General features: G+C 34.8%; 1 protein-coding gene across 5 annotated transcripts in view; it reads right to left on the bottom strand.

The window, feature by feature from the left end:
- The window catches only part of LOC126823326 (rho family-interacting cell polarization regulator 2), a 106,472-nt gene that overhangs the window by 64,287 nt on the left and 25,934 nt on the right, over nt 1-16,251 (bottom strand). The window contains exon 1 of one of the 5 annotated variants that reach the window (XM_050552091.2): nt 16,000-16,206. The exons of 2 other annotated variants lie outside the window; for them this stretch is intronic. In XM_050552091.2, the coding sequence (XP_050408048.1) occupies nt 16,000-16,186 (187 nt within the window). In that variant the 5' untranslated portion in view covers nt 16,187-16,206. Of the gene's footprint in view, nt 1-8,914; nt 10,868-15,999; nt 16,207-16,251 lie in introns of those variants that run through there. 2 more of the 5 variants (XM_050552092.2, XM_050552093.2) reach the window with 2 other exon arrangements.

The following is a 16,251-nucleotide window of genomic DNA, read 5'->3' on the forward strand; positions in this document are numbered from 1 at the left end:
GAAAACAATTCCAGGTGGGAGAAAAGACGGACAGAGCCCATGACAATATTCCTCCCCTTAACTTTGTTCACTGCATGATGCCGATAAAGTTCATCAGGATTTTCCAACGTGGTTTTCCATCGTCAGTGGTGCAGGAAGGAGAGCGCGACAAGGACAGCTGTCTAGTCAATTGGATGAGACAAAAAAAAAACGTGGTCTCGTGTATACATTATAGTGTGCAGGTAAAAGATCTCTTGATAGTTGGAACTCGATATAAGAGTAGGCCATAGTGCCGCTGCCCGGGCAAAACTTCCCTCATAGCACACTGTATGGCATATACCCATCTTCATTAGCCCAGTCGGAGCAGAACAGTAGGACGTTAAACCCCATTTCATTTTCATTTTGTTTTGCTGCAGGACAATAAACAATCTTAGACCACATCAATATTATTTTCTGTTCTTCGGTGTGTTGATAAATAACCACCTGAATCACATGAAGAAGAGAGATAGAGAGAAATGGGGTTTAACGTCCACTCGACACAAACTAGGTCATTTTGGGACTAACATATGGTTTAATTTTATTTACATAATTCGCTTGCGCGTAGGGGTCTTTAGCAGTGGGAGGAAACCGGAGGCCCCGGAGAAAACCCACGAGGTTGGACAGGCGACCCTACTCCTTGCCACGTACAACCGGGGATTCGAAACCACGCCAGTCGACTCAATGACAGACTTTTTGATACAGCGCGTGCACGCTAACCATTCAGCCATCCAACCCCCCATCACATGAAGAATGTTTAGTGTAAAATTTCAAAACTTAAAAATTTGGAACTAAAAGCTTTCGAACAGCACAATCAAGTACTTTTGGTTTTTAAAAAAAGTCTTTTTCCCGAAGAAATAAGAAGGTAATTTTATACATGTATTCCAAAAGAACAGAAAATCACAATGATGTGGCCTTACATGAAATTATAAATACCAAAATTTCAACAGCATCAAAATGGTGAATTTAAATGTTTGTTGAGCTTTTAAAAAAACACACCCAGATAGTCACAATGATGTGGCCTTACATTAAATCATAAATACCAAAATTTCAACAGCATCAAAATGGTGAATTTAAATGTTTGTTGAGCTTTTAAAAAAACACACCCAGTTCTGCCTGTTGTCTGAGTCACATTATAGACTTAAATTCCCTCCAAATATTACATTTCCTACTTTTAAACTTTAAACAATAGACCAGGAAGAACTTTTAACTCTACACATTTTTAAACTTTACGTACTACAGCAAAATGACTCAAATATGGAAATATTTAACTATACACCCACCATGCAACTCTTCACTCAAGGTTTGGTGGTTATGAAGCGCAACACCACCATGCAACTTTTCACTCAAGCTTTGTTGGTTATATAAGCCCAACACCCACCATGCAACTTTTCACTCAAGCTTTGTTGGTTATAAAGCCCAAAACTCACCCAGTGGCAGACTACCCATGGCACATTTGCACCTGAGCCCCTGGGTAAAAATAAATTGAACTAAAATATTCTCAACTAACATGGGGGAAACCACACTGTTCTGCACCGACTGGGCTAATGAATAAGGACAGTGTCTAGTTATTTGGATGGGACAAAAACCAAGGTCATGTGTACACGTGTATGTAAAAGAACCCATGACAGTTGGAATTCGAAATAAGAGTAGTTCATAGAGCTGCTGTCTGGATAAAATTTACCTCATAGCTAGCACACTGCATGGCACCATGCCTGTCCTCATTATTTCATTATCCCAGTGGGAACAGAACAACAGGACATTAAAACCGATTTCATTTCATTTTCAAACCCAAGATTAACTACAGACAATAATTTCAACGTGAACATATGTTAATTCTAATTATATTGCACGGAACGGCCATTACCATTTGTCAGAGAATACAACAATACTAACCATGCGTAAAGACCATACTAATAATAATTATAACAGTATATAAATGCCAGCTGTTTATATTATCCTTATAATAGATCTACAATGTTCATATCTTCCTCTATATTATTAACACTAATACATGTAGATCAACCTGTACACTATGGTATTTTTATCTTCCTTTATTATCAATATTCTCCCCATAATAGATCAACTTTATGTTCATATATCTTCCTCTATATTAAACAATAATATATCAACATTGTGTTCATATATCTTCCTCTATATTAACAATAATATATCAACATTGTGTTCATATATCTTCCTCTATATTAACAATAATAGATCAACATTTGTGTTCATATATCTTCCTCTATATTAAACAATAATAGATCAACATTATTAAGTGTTTATACCTATATTCTTCTATAGATATTAACAATAATAGATTAACACTCTAATATAAAACAATATCATCCTCTATAGATATATTAACTGTTTATACCTATATTCGATATATTCCAGGTTTATTTCTCTTTCTACTGTAGTATATCAATCAATAATAAAATAGATGCAGAATACAAATTTAATATACCACGGTTTTTATGTCCTCTACTCTATTCAATACATATATAATACATATATAATACAATATACATCATCAATATTCCTGGTATATATAGTTGCGGTTATATGCATATTGTTATATCCCCAGTCTCCAGTAGATTTAATGAATAATAATGACTATTGCGTTATATATGTCATATTGAAATATACCAGGAATAATGATATACATTAATTCCTACTTGATATATTTAATTTTTTAGACATAATCCATAGGTTCTAAAGATTTAACTCCTTACTAAAAGTTCTGTCGATCGATCGGCTGAAGAATCCCTGATAGGATCTCAGTGATACGATTGGGGACCAAAAGAAAACATTATGCATAATGTTATATCCCCAGTCTCCTGATTATTTTATTAGGCATTTTCTTACCTATATATTGAAATATACCAGGAATACTGCTATACACTTTTAAATTGTATACCTAGATCTAAAATACATATTTTTCATCCAGAATCACAAATTCCAACTGTATGTATTAATTCAGTACACATACCATGTTCAATTTAACTGTATTATTATATTAGCTTGATAATGTTGAGCGAATATTCCTTGAAATGTCACCCAATTAAATTAGTAGCTGTTTTTCCATAAGTATGTGTTATAATCCTTATCTTTTTCAAATTCTGTTTTTTAAGTATGTGTTGTAGTTTATGACAGAATGTACTTTCATAATTTTATATTGAAATATACAAGGAACTATGCTATTAATTTGGACGAGTAGATCCTTCTAAGTCAAAAATACATACATGTATCTTTTTCATCCAGAAGCACTAATACCAACCAATGTTTTTTGATGGTGTATTATATTGAAATATACATGGAACACCGATATTAATTTGGACGAGTCGACTTTTCTCATATAAAGTCTAAAATAATATCAAGTGAATGTTTTTTATTCTGTATTATAATCATGATCAATTTATTAAATTGTAGATCATGAACTGAGAAAATGTTATTCATTACCACCCACTCCTACTAATATCTGTAAAATTCAACAATCTCTATTTTAATTTAGTGGATCTGTTTCTCTTCATGAGGAAAGTATATTTTAAATTAAAAATAATAACTCTGTGTATATTTCCTATGTACAAGTGGATTCTTGTATAATTTCTCGAATGTTCGTTGATAAACAGGACCCTTGTTGATAGTTAATATTACTACATTCTTTGGTTAACAAATAATCAACGTAAATTACAGCAAACAATTAATGTTAACAATCTTGGTTCAATGCTTAATAGTAAATGAGCTCTAATATAAATATGAGAATTCACATAAAAGTTTGTCTCCAAATATTCAAATACAGGTACATAACGTTTATCCTTAGGAATGTGATGTAAAGTTAATCTCTTAATGGCACTTTGTATAAAGATCTTTCCATATATCCCCATGTGTTACCTATGGCATTAATCCTATAATCCAACATCTATACAAACAATATCATGGTTAACTAATACACTTTAGTCCGCAGACGTTTTAAAATTATAAGATCAATTAATAGTGTAAAACATAGAATATTGGAGACAGGTGATTAGAGAAATATTTAAGACAATATAAAATAGATACAAATGGGGGTAATTAAGGTGGACTAGGATCCATTAAAATATTGTTTACTGAATTAAGTAACACTGTGCGGATTAGCATGACATATAAAACATTTACTATTGGGTCGAATCTGTTAATTGTGAAAATAATAAATATTTAGAAATATCTGGGATTCACCCTACTATGATATCACCTGTAGTGGATGTCTAATGTCGACAAATTTTTATTTCATTAGAACCTTGTAAATTTATATTGTATGTAACTGAACTAGTTTTGGACTGATATCACTTTCAGAGATTCAACTTGCACATTATTGTAGTGTAGTTGGCAAGTGATTATAACAATTTCTCAAATTATGAACTGAATATTTTCCAAACCTTATCAACTAATTCTGGATACAGTATATTTTACTTGAACATCTGATACCACTTCTCAGTTTGGAAGTTCAGACAGCTCTAACTATAGATAAATAGTCTCCTGTTCACCTTGTCAGGTATATTTTAATTAATAAATTGAATGGGTAATACTTAAACTTTGCATGGACTTAATAAAATGCTGTAAACCTGTCAGCTGTATATAAATTATTAAGGTATGATAGAAGAAATAAAATACTTTAAACTACCTGGTTGGTTATATACATGTACTCTTCTCACCTGGTCAGGTAGAGATATAAGTATATAATATCAATTAACTAATAGGTAATCTCAGGTTGATCGGAGTAGATGCAAGGTAAAGCTGTAAGCATTATAACTTCAATAAATTATTAGCATCATTAGTGATAATCAACACTTTGAACTATATCCTCTTCAATTTGTAGTGTGTATACGAATGTGTAGTGGTATACAGTAACGACTTCACATGATAGGTCCATCCCAGGAGATGTAAGATGTGTTATAACTTCACAAGAATCTCCAACATCGTTAATGGTAATCAACACCTTGAACTCTATAACCTCTTCAATTTGTAGTGTGTGTTAAAATAGTTATCACTTTGGGTCAAATCAATTTCATTTTCAGTTCTTTGGTCTCTTGATAAATAGGTCCATATAAGGAAATGTGAAATGAAATGGGGTTTAACGTCCTACTGTTCTGCTCCGACTGGGCTAATGAAGACGTCCATATGCCATACAGTGTGCAATAAGGGAAATTTTGCCTGGGCAGCAGCACTATGGCCTACTCTTATATCGAATTCCAACTGCCAAGGGATCTTTTACATGCTCGATAAATGTATATGCCGGATCTAGTTTTTTTGTCCAATCCGAATGACTAGACAGCTGTCTTTGTCAGACTCTTCTTCCTGCACCACTGACTAGGGGATAAAACATCTGAAAATCCTGATGAACTTTCTCGGCCAATGTAAGTATCGAACACACGACCTCCAGACTACCAAGCCAACGTCTTACCCACTTAATCACCGTGGCTCCTATAAGGAGATGTAAGAAAAGCTATAATTAATAACTTCACAGATATTATTAGTATCGTTAAAGGTAATCAAACACCTTGAACTAAACGGCTATATTATAACCAGGAATGTATATATAATCTGGCCAGGTAGTCGTATATAATTATGGTGATAAATGATCAGTAATTATCACGAGTAATACTATAGAAGATATATGTTACTTATAGTATATATAAACTACACATGTTTAACATCAGTTTCGTGTCAATCATTACAGTATATAATACACCTCTATATCAGGCCAACACCATTTAAATTCATCAAAGTACGATTTGTAGGGAGTGACAGGAAAGCGAAAGTTTTATTAAAGGAATGACGTTAAGGCCCCAATTTCATATCAAGCTTTCTCAGACTTAAGTTAAGAATTTACTCAAAATTGTTCACCTTATTTTAACTAAAATATAGCCCTTTATAAAACTTTTTTTGTTTTAATGTATCAAATACATCAATAAGAAACTATGTGCAAAGTTTTGTGTGTTTGTGTTAATTCTTAACTTAATAAGTCTGAGAATGCTTTGTGGAATTGGAGCCCAGATCTTACTTCCGAGAATGTAGGTTTTGACTTTTTTCGTACCATCAAAAGACTATATAGGCAACACCTAATGTACCCTGGCTCGTGACCAGTGGTTCTTGTAGAACCAGGGACATTCTGGTCCAAAATCTTTACAGCTTGGCTACAATGGTGCTCTTTGGCCATAAATATTTTGATATGGTCTAAATCTACATGGAGTCGCAGTGTCTCGCTAACATGTAGGTCATGGGTTCAATCCCAAGGTTTACTCTTGTCAGTGGTGCCAAACGGAGACCCTGGCATTGAACAGTCCTTCGGATGGGACTAAACCAAAAAGTTATGTATATATTTTGTGCATGTAGAAGAACCCTTGACTGTTGAAATTTGCAGCAAGAGCAGGGCATGGGAGCAGCTTTCCAGACAAAATTTTCCTCACTGCACTCTGCTCTCCAGGCAAAATTTTACTCACTGCACTCTGCATGAAGCAAGTACATCATCATTAACCTGGATGGAACAATGAAATCATCCCTATATCATTGAATTTATTTATATCAGCCTGATGAAAGGCCAAAACATCTGTTGAGTATATTGATTTAAAACAGTGAAAGCAGCAAGTTTTAAAATAAACTCTGTCTATATAGTCAACATATTATATAATATACATGTGTATATACACTCTTCTATATATCTAAGAGAAAAAGTTTAGAGCCCATTCACCCAAACTAGGTCATTTTGGGACTAACATTTGTTTTAATTTTATTTTAATTAATTGCTCGGGCATAGGGGTCTTCAGCAGTAGGAGGACCCAGAGAAAAGCTACGAGATTGGACAGGCGACCCTACCTATAATATATATGCACTCTTCTATATAAATAAGAGAGACTCAAACTAGGTTATTTCGGGACTAACATATGAATGAAATTTTCAGCATGTTCATTTTGCATTATCTATTTTTGAACTATTATTACAAAAATGACTAGCTCTTTATTTAAGTCTTACATAATGTATCTTTAAACTGTACAAATGTGATTATTTATGGTTATATACTTTTTGGTAAATTAACTATTGATGAAGTAACTATTATAAAATTTAAAAGGTTATGGAAATACAGACATTATTTTGTGTTAAGTTCAAATCAAAATCCATGAAAACAAACTTTATTATTTTATCCCTATTAAGGATAAGTTTTCATCTGAAAATATCATGGAACCACGGTGGCTCAGTGAGTAAGACATTGGCTCTCTCTGGATCTACCGGCGTGGTTCCTGCTTGTCAGTGATATAGAAGCGAGGACCTGACAAGGGACAATGTATAGTAATTTGGATGGTACAAAAAACCAAGGTCCCGTGCACACATTGGCATGCACGTAAAAGAACCCTTGACAGTTAGAATTCGAAATAAAAGTAGAGCCACTGTCCAGGCAAAATTTCCCTCAAATGCCTGTCTTCGTTAGCCCAGTAGGAGCAGAACAGCAGGACATTAAACCCCATTTCAGTTCATTATTTGAAAATATAATTTCTCAATAAGATCAAGAAAAATAAATTGTTGCACTGAACATTCATCAAATGTTCTAAAAGAGTAACTTTGCAAGGGATCTACTAATTTCCTTCATAGCACATTGCATGGCATATGCTATCTTCATTAACCATTAAGTTTTTCCCTTGTCATTTGTGCACAGCAGAAGGCTTGGCAATGAACAGTCAGTGTCTATTCATTCTGATGGCGGGCATGTAAAAAACAAACTTGAAATGAGAATAAGACCACTGTTCAGTCCACATTTCCCTCAAAGCACACTGCATGGTGTATCCTCATATTTATCAGACCAGTTGGTGTAGAAACATGGGATATTAAACCGTACATCATTTCTTTTTACAGAATATCAATAAAACCTTATGAACTAGCCAACAATTAATATATAAATTACTTGTTGGTGACATTTCAGGCCAGGACTGTGAAGCACAGTGATGCCTATGGCTGGCCCTGGATCCATTCACTAGGATTTGATATTTGTTGTTTATTTCTTGCAGTGTAATTTTAGTTTGTCTTGTCTGTGGTACAGTCTTCCTGCACTTCCTATATTACATAGCTTGATTTTTTTGGTTGAGTTTTTAATCCAAATGAGTTGATGTTGAACTATTATCTTGAAAGTTTTGGGGTTTAAAACAAGAGTTGTCCCCCTTTCACTATGCCCAATTTAAAGGGGTTTATGCTTTGTTAAAAGTTGCTGATCCAGAGGGAGAATTTTTGGGAGAATATCTAATTTTTCACTGCTTAATCCACTGAAAATCATAATGAACTTTCTCGGCCAACAATAGGATTGAACATGGGACCTTCAGGTTAGTGAGCGATCGTCTTATTCGCCGAGCCACAACGCCTTTCTTGTCATAATGTGAAGAAGCGTCTGTTATTATTCAAACACATAATAAATAATCCTGGAAATCAAGGAAAATGACAAGCACACCGCACCAGAGCTTTGTTTCAATATTAGGTCATGAATGCAAGTGTTCAGTTAAGTAGTTCAATATATCCCTGTACATGGAGAGAGCGATAAAAAGAGAAAAGGGCTTTAACACCCACTTGACTCAAACTAGGTCATTTCGGGACTAACACATGGTTCAATTTTATTTCAATAATTCGCTTGCACATAGGGGTCTTTACCAGTGGGAGGAAACCGGAGGACCCGGAAAAAAACCCAACGAGATTGGACAGGCGACCCAACTTCTTGTCACGTACAACCTGGGAATCGAAACCATGCCAGTTGACTCAATGACAGACCTTATTATACAGCGCGCACTCGTTAACTATTCAGCCATCAACCTCCGCACCCCGAACATTGAAAATGATGTCCAATAGAAAGGCACAATACTTTCAGAGATCTTCAACTTACCCATATTTTTTTTAAATTTAAACTGGTTATTTTTTCTCAGCCACTGCACCACAAATGATTCTTTTTTCTGCCCAGAAGAACAACTTCCAAAACTTTTTGCATGAGTCTCGAAATCATGCGCTAAAACACTGCGCTTATAAGCTGCACAATTTCCGACTACCATTTCTGTGTTCGAATTCTCTAAATATTCCAGACGACAAGAAATAAAAGATGTCTGTCAAATGTTTGACAGTTTTTAAGTACTGTCAAACCTTTTCTAGTATGTTTGGTTTTCTATATATTTAAGCCACAGGCAATTTTTTGTCGTTATTGTTAGGAAACCATGCTGCTGTTGAAATCACAGCAATGTATTACAAGCATTCGATGGTTATGGAATTGCCTCAACTAATCATGTGACTAGATCACATGATATTTTAGCTTGCGCTGACATGTCAAACTGAAAGATTGTTTCCTGCCGCATACACAGGGACAACCAATAAAATTTGAAATTTGAGAATTCAGTGATGCGCACAAGGGTAATTATTTTCTAGCAATACGAGTAATTAAAATTTGCCAAAATTGTTCACAAACTGCATAAAGAAATGGACTAAGGAAATTGCAAATGTGGCTAAGAATTTTAAATGAACATTATCCAGTTAATAAATATGATAAAGTATGCTATTCACTGAAATATCCCGACCAATAATAAAGTCTTGATAAGCAAGACAGACATGCAATTAACCATTAGTATAATCTTGATTAGCAAGACTGTAATTAACCATTACTCAGATTAAATTGTAGCAAGAGCTGTCAAAGTCATGCTTGTAAATGCTGAACATAACACCCAGGAGCCCCATAAAAGGATGGAAGCATTTCCACAAATGACTTTACAGTCATCATGGACCTAGAAACTATGGTTCCTCATATATTTTACTTGAATAAAACTGGTCAGGCCATGAACAATCTGACTAAAACACAGATCCTATTTCGTTCCGTTTTTTTACAGTTCAAAATTTTGTTTTACTTGTCTTTACTACACTAGGATCTGGAATATTTGTTATTTGGCGTGAGGGATTAGCCAATGAAACAATCTGTTACGGCGACTTCTTGACGGCAACTTCTTGGCATGCCATGCACGGAACTGTAGGTAAACCACTAGAAACGTCAACGCTGATGTCATAGGGTCAAAGCCACTTGTACGACCCATGGCACGACCTTCCAGTACAACTGGTCAGATCTTCATGTAGTAAAGGCCATCGAATGAATAAAAAATGAAACGAAATATAGATCTGTATTTTAATCAGATTGGGCCATGAATGATTTTGAAAGATTTTGTTGAAGTTTATTGATCACAAGTCCTGATTGAAGTGTCCTTTGTGGGGTTTTAACATCAAATAATGTATAACCACCTGTGTACTTAAATATATGCCAACGACCCCAACTTTCCAATAAATATATAAATGTGACCCACACAAAACATGCGTTACGAGGGGAATCACGATCAACAGCCTAATAAATTGACAAAGCTTTTTCTTTTCAAACGACTGCCTAATAATTCCATGAAGCTTGCCATTTTGAACAAAATTCAATTCCCGCAGAGGGTATTACATCAAATCATGTATATCCCCAAATATTCTCACATGCGTTACGAGAGGAATCACGATTGACAGCCTAATAAATTCACAAAGCTTTTTGTTTTCAAACGACTGCCTGATAATACCATGAAACTTGCCATTTTGAACAAAACTAAATACCAGCGGAGGTTATTACATCAAATCATGTATATCCCCAAATATAATAGCTCACATGTACAGCTTTCCAATTCAATATATAAATTACCACATGCACAATCAAAACACCACACAATTAGTATTAGATATCAAAATGGCATCCTTAGAATTAATCCTTATCCACGATAATATCCACGAAAGAATTCTTTCATAACAACTATCGGGTATCTCAATTCCAAAAGCTGACTGGAGTTAATGTTTCAATAAAAATTAAAATCAAAAAATCGACTAAACATATTTACCATTACTTGATTGGTTGAATAACAAATCACATGACTTCGAAATACAACAAAATGATGTTAACATATTCAACACACAAAGAATTCAGGCAAAAATTCTAATTTACACGATGTCAAAGCAACACCGTGTTATATTTCTTGTCAAGAATTCTTAAATATGATTGGTCAACAAATGGAGTCACATGTTTATTAAGTTATCGAGCCAATATAATCACTGACAGAGAGTTTTAGTTGTCGTTAGTTTTTTTTCCGCAGAGCCAAGTTCCGACATCCTGTTCAACATCTTCACAAGTAAGGAGTTTCTCTCTCAGCACAATAACAGTACAACAAATATAAATTTCTAGCTGTGTGAATTTCTGAATGAGTAAAGCTTACTATGTAAACTCCTCCTATGACAAGAAGTGTTCTAGAAAGAGTAAGTATACCATGTGGAAGCCTCGAATGAGAAGTGCTATGAGTGTTCTAGAGAGAGTAAGCATACTATATGGTCTCTTAAAATGAGATGTGGTATGAGGTGTTCTAGAAAGAGAAAGTTTACTATAGAACTCCTGTAACTGAGAGGTATATGTCATCTGGAAAGAGTAGGCATACTATGGTATCGGGTGTTCCAAACAGAGTAGGCATACTATGGTATCGGGTGTTCCAGACAGAGTAGGCATACTATGGTATCGGGTGTTCCAGACAGTGTAGACATACTATGGTATCGGGTGTTCCAGACAGAGTAGGCATACTATGGTATCGGGTGTTCCGGACAGTGTAGGCATACTATGTATCGGGTGTTCCGGACAGAGTAGACATACTATGGTATCGGGTGTTCCAGACAGAGTAGACATGCTATGGTATCGGGTGTTTCAGACAAGAGTAGACATACTATGGTATCAGGTGTTCCGGGCAGACTAGGCATACTATGGTATCGGGTGTTCCGAACAGAGTAGACCTACTATGGTATCGGGTATTTTGACAAGTGGTATCTGTGATATTATGAGACACTATTTCAGGTTAAAGACTTTGTGCTCTAATTATTTCATAATCTTGTGTAAATTTGTAAATAAAGTCAATTACCATCTGGATGAGGTTGAAGACAGTATTAGAAAGATAGTATTTGATCGTGTCGCAAGTGGGATACGAACCCACACCTACATTCGTAGACCAGAATACACAACCAATCATACTTATAGCCAAATGTCAGCCACTAATTTATGTCAAATGCGGGGGAGAAAATAAACGAATTCAAATGAAGGACAAATATGATTTAATGAATGCCACTAGAAACAAACGAAAGATTGAGGATTTTGCTCTGACAGTGACCCGCAGAGCCAGCAGGGCTCCATGAACCAAGTGAGTTCCGGGGTTGTGACTTTTTGATTAGATGAGTACAGGGCATCTTGCCACCCTGACTACTGACTGTGAGACGATGAATATAAGATTCTACTTTTAGTACAAGTCCAATAAAACAACACAGGCATCGTTCTTGTGGACATTTTGGAATCTGAATAAACTCGTCTTGGTTGCTGTGTACAGACAGACGTGAACGAAAACAATGCTAATACTTGACACCCTCGCTCAACATTTAAACAATTCATTTATTTCTATAGAAATAGTCCCCAAACCTAACAACCCACTGTCAAATATTATCCTTCCACCATTTTTAACTGTTACAATTACTAACAATGGTTTCTTGTGTTGTTTACTTTCGTTTTTCCACCATTTTTAGCCATGAACTTATACAAACAGGAAGCGTTTTTTTTCTGTTTTCTATTTTTATGCAGTCCAATTGAACAGAATTTATTTGACTCTATGCTCTTTGGTTCACGTCTAAACAAAGAAACAATATTGATGAAATATTTCACACTTCATCATTGGTTTATTTCTTAGTTCAAATGTTTAATAAGAAATAGGAGGAGTGGGTAGAATGTCGAATAATCTAATTTAAAAAATCAGTGAGAGTGCCTTTATTTACCAAGCTCCAAGTGAGAGCTAAACTTGCTTATTGTCTGGCTTCAAATGTTATATAAATTGTAGACATACATGTATATCCATATTACAAGCCTATATCAACTCCCTAGATGGTTTAGAGAGAAAGAGAGAAATGGGGTTTAACGTCCACTCGACACAAACTAGGTCATTTCTGGACTAACACATGGTTCAATTTTATTTCAATAATTCGCTTGCGCGTAAGGGTCTTTAGCAGTGGGAGGAAACTGGAGGACTTGGAGAAAATCCATGAGGTTGGATGTTTTAGATATTGAGTGGATTAGGTGACAATACCCATCATAACTGCATTTAACAATAATATGGCATGTAGAAAGGACGGACAATCGAGACTTCATAGATTATCATGGCATGTACATGACAATCAAGACTTCATAGATTATCATGGCATGTACTTGACAATCGAGACTTCGTACATTATCATGGCATGTACTTGACAATCGAGACTTCTTACATTATCATGGCATTAGTGCTTGACAATCGAGAATGTAAACGGTGGGCAGAGTTTCCATCTGCCAATCATGATTATTTCTTGTCAAAACTTCAAACATTCATAACTTTGCTCAGACTTAAGTAATTTGACTGAAATTTTCAAAATTCATTTTTCATTATCTAATTTAGAATTGTTATAGCAACAACATTCTCTATATCTTTAATAATGCATCTTTAAAATTCATTATAAATCAAACATAAGCAAGTTAAATCACAATCGAGACTTCATAGATTATCATGGCATGTAACTGACAATCGAGACTTCGTAGATTATCATGGCATTAGTACTTGACAATCGAGACATCATAGATTACCATGGCATGTACTTGACAATCGAGACTTCATAGATTATCATGGCATTAATACTTGACAATCGAGAATGTGAATGGTGGGCAGAGTTCCATCTGCCAATCATGACTATTTCTTGTCATAACTTCAAACATTCATAACTTTGCTCTGACTTAAGTAATTTCAATATTCATTTTTCATTAGCTAATTTAAAACTGTTTATAGCAACAACGACCAGTTCATTCTCTATATCTTTCATAATGCATCTTTAAAATTCATTATAAATCAAACACAACCAAATCACAATAATGGTATATATTTAGTTTCAAGTTTTTAACGGACGTCTTACAATTGCATTGTGCATCAGTTTACTTTTATTTTATAAAAACCACCACCAGAGGAGAAAAAACAGGAAATTGAATAATAATAATTTATTAAGAACCTGTTAGATATCACATGTACATAATATACATAAATACAAAATATCTACAATAACAGAATAACAGTCAAGTCTGAATTAAACATAAAATACCCAAGTAATTAAAGATATATTCCCTCAAGTATAATTAGGTCAATTCTTGGACCCAATTTTTGTTGTGAACAGGAATTAAGCTGATAAGACTCCTTCAATTGATTAAGTTAATTAATTAATACAAATTGTCAACAAGAATTCACATAAATGGCTGAGGATAAACAATATGACCACTTGACGAGAAGGTATACCCTTCAGGTGTGTTCCATATGACTTTTCTGTATTTTTCACCAAACTCGGACTGTTGGAGTTCTTTAGCGTGCACATGGGTGGACATCCTTTAGCGAGTCAGGGTCATTCCCAATGAGCTACTGTGGCTGCTTTTATATAAACCAGTGCTGGCATGATATATCGTTGAATCAATGTATTATTATTCACCTTTGCATGATTCACGTATTGAATCGATAGATGCTGAATCGATTATTTAAGATTCTATTTTTAAGTTTTATTGTCACTTCATTAAGTAATTTGTCACTCTTAATTATCCACACCACAAATTATCCAGTTACACAAACACCCTTAAATTATTTTGATCCTTATTTTGATTGCAATCTTCTTTCCAGGTTTCAGTGACTAATAAAAATATCAATTATTCATTTATCCTGTTGTTTTCTAGGTAAATATTGACCTGGTTATGAATCGTGATATGAATCGTATCGAAGCACCTGAATCGCAATATGTATCGTATGGTAACTACAGTCGCAATACCCAATAATAATATAAACAAACTAGATATACTTTTAAAACTAGAAATTACAATATCGACAAATCCGATTAATACATGCTTCAGTGTAATATTGGTTTCTGGCTTAAATACATGTGTAAAAATCCTTTATACTAGGGCTGCAACGATATACTGTGATAACTGCCAATCTCCCATAATGTATCTTTAAGTTCCGTACCACAGTTCAGTAAACATGGTATAGATTTTTTTAACCATCCATTTTCTTGCAGAGTTATGTTCGTCTGTAGTTCATGTGACTAGGAGGAAAGATGGCTTCCAACGATGAAGCTTTCATGGGAACATTTCTGGATTAAAAATGCCAGATGCAATAGCTGTGGTTAATAAAGCGATGTGTCGCCATTATATATCATGTACTTGTTTTTATTTTTTACGTAAATTTGGAAAGAAAAAATACTGTGATACGCATCGTATTGCGAGGTCCATACCGTGATACGTATCGTATCGTGAGGCCCATAATCGTGATACATATTGCATCGTGAGGTCCATAATCGTGATACGTATCGTATCATGAGGTCCACAATCGTGATACGTATCATATCATGAGGTCCATACCGTGATATGTATCGTATTGTGAGGTCCATAATCGTGATTCGTATCGTATTGTGAGGTCCACAATCGTGATACGTATCGTATCATGAGGTTCATACCGTGATACATATTGTATCGTGAGATCCATAATCGTGATACGTATCGTATCGTGAGGTCCATAATCGTGATACGTATCGTATCATGAGGTCCATACCGTGATACATATTGTATCGTGAGATCCATAATCGTGATATGTATCGCATCATGAGGTCCATAATCGTGATACGTATTGTATCATGAGGTCCATAACCGTGATACGTATTGTATCATGAGGTCCATAATCGTGATACATATCGCATCGTGAGGTCCATAATCGTGATACGTATCGTATCGTGAGGTCCATAATCGTGATACGTATTGTATCATGAGGTCCACCTTATAAAATAGATGAGTGTTGAAACAAATGGATAATAAAACTAAACTGTAAAAGTTAAACTTACCTCGTCTGTTTGATCTAACAGAATTAGACTTCCAACACCTCGTCAATGAATTCCGTAATCCACTTTTAGAACTAACAACCTTTCTTTTAACATATCTATCCGGCGGATGCTTCATTCGACAAACTTTCTCGTAATAACGAGGTAAGACAAGGGGTTCATCATAAAAAGATTCCCTTTTTCCTGTCATTTTTAATTTGTCACTTCAATTATCTACACAGTTATCATTTGTTAATCCAACCATCTTCACAAATT

This window comes from Patella vulgata, chromosome 6 (genome assembly GCF_932274485.2).
Source record: "Patella vulgata chromosome 6, xgPatVulg1.2, whole genome shotgun sequence".
Classification (NCBI taxonomy): Eukaryota; Metazoa; Mollusca; class Gastropoda; family Patellidae; genus Patella; species Patella vulgata.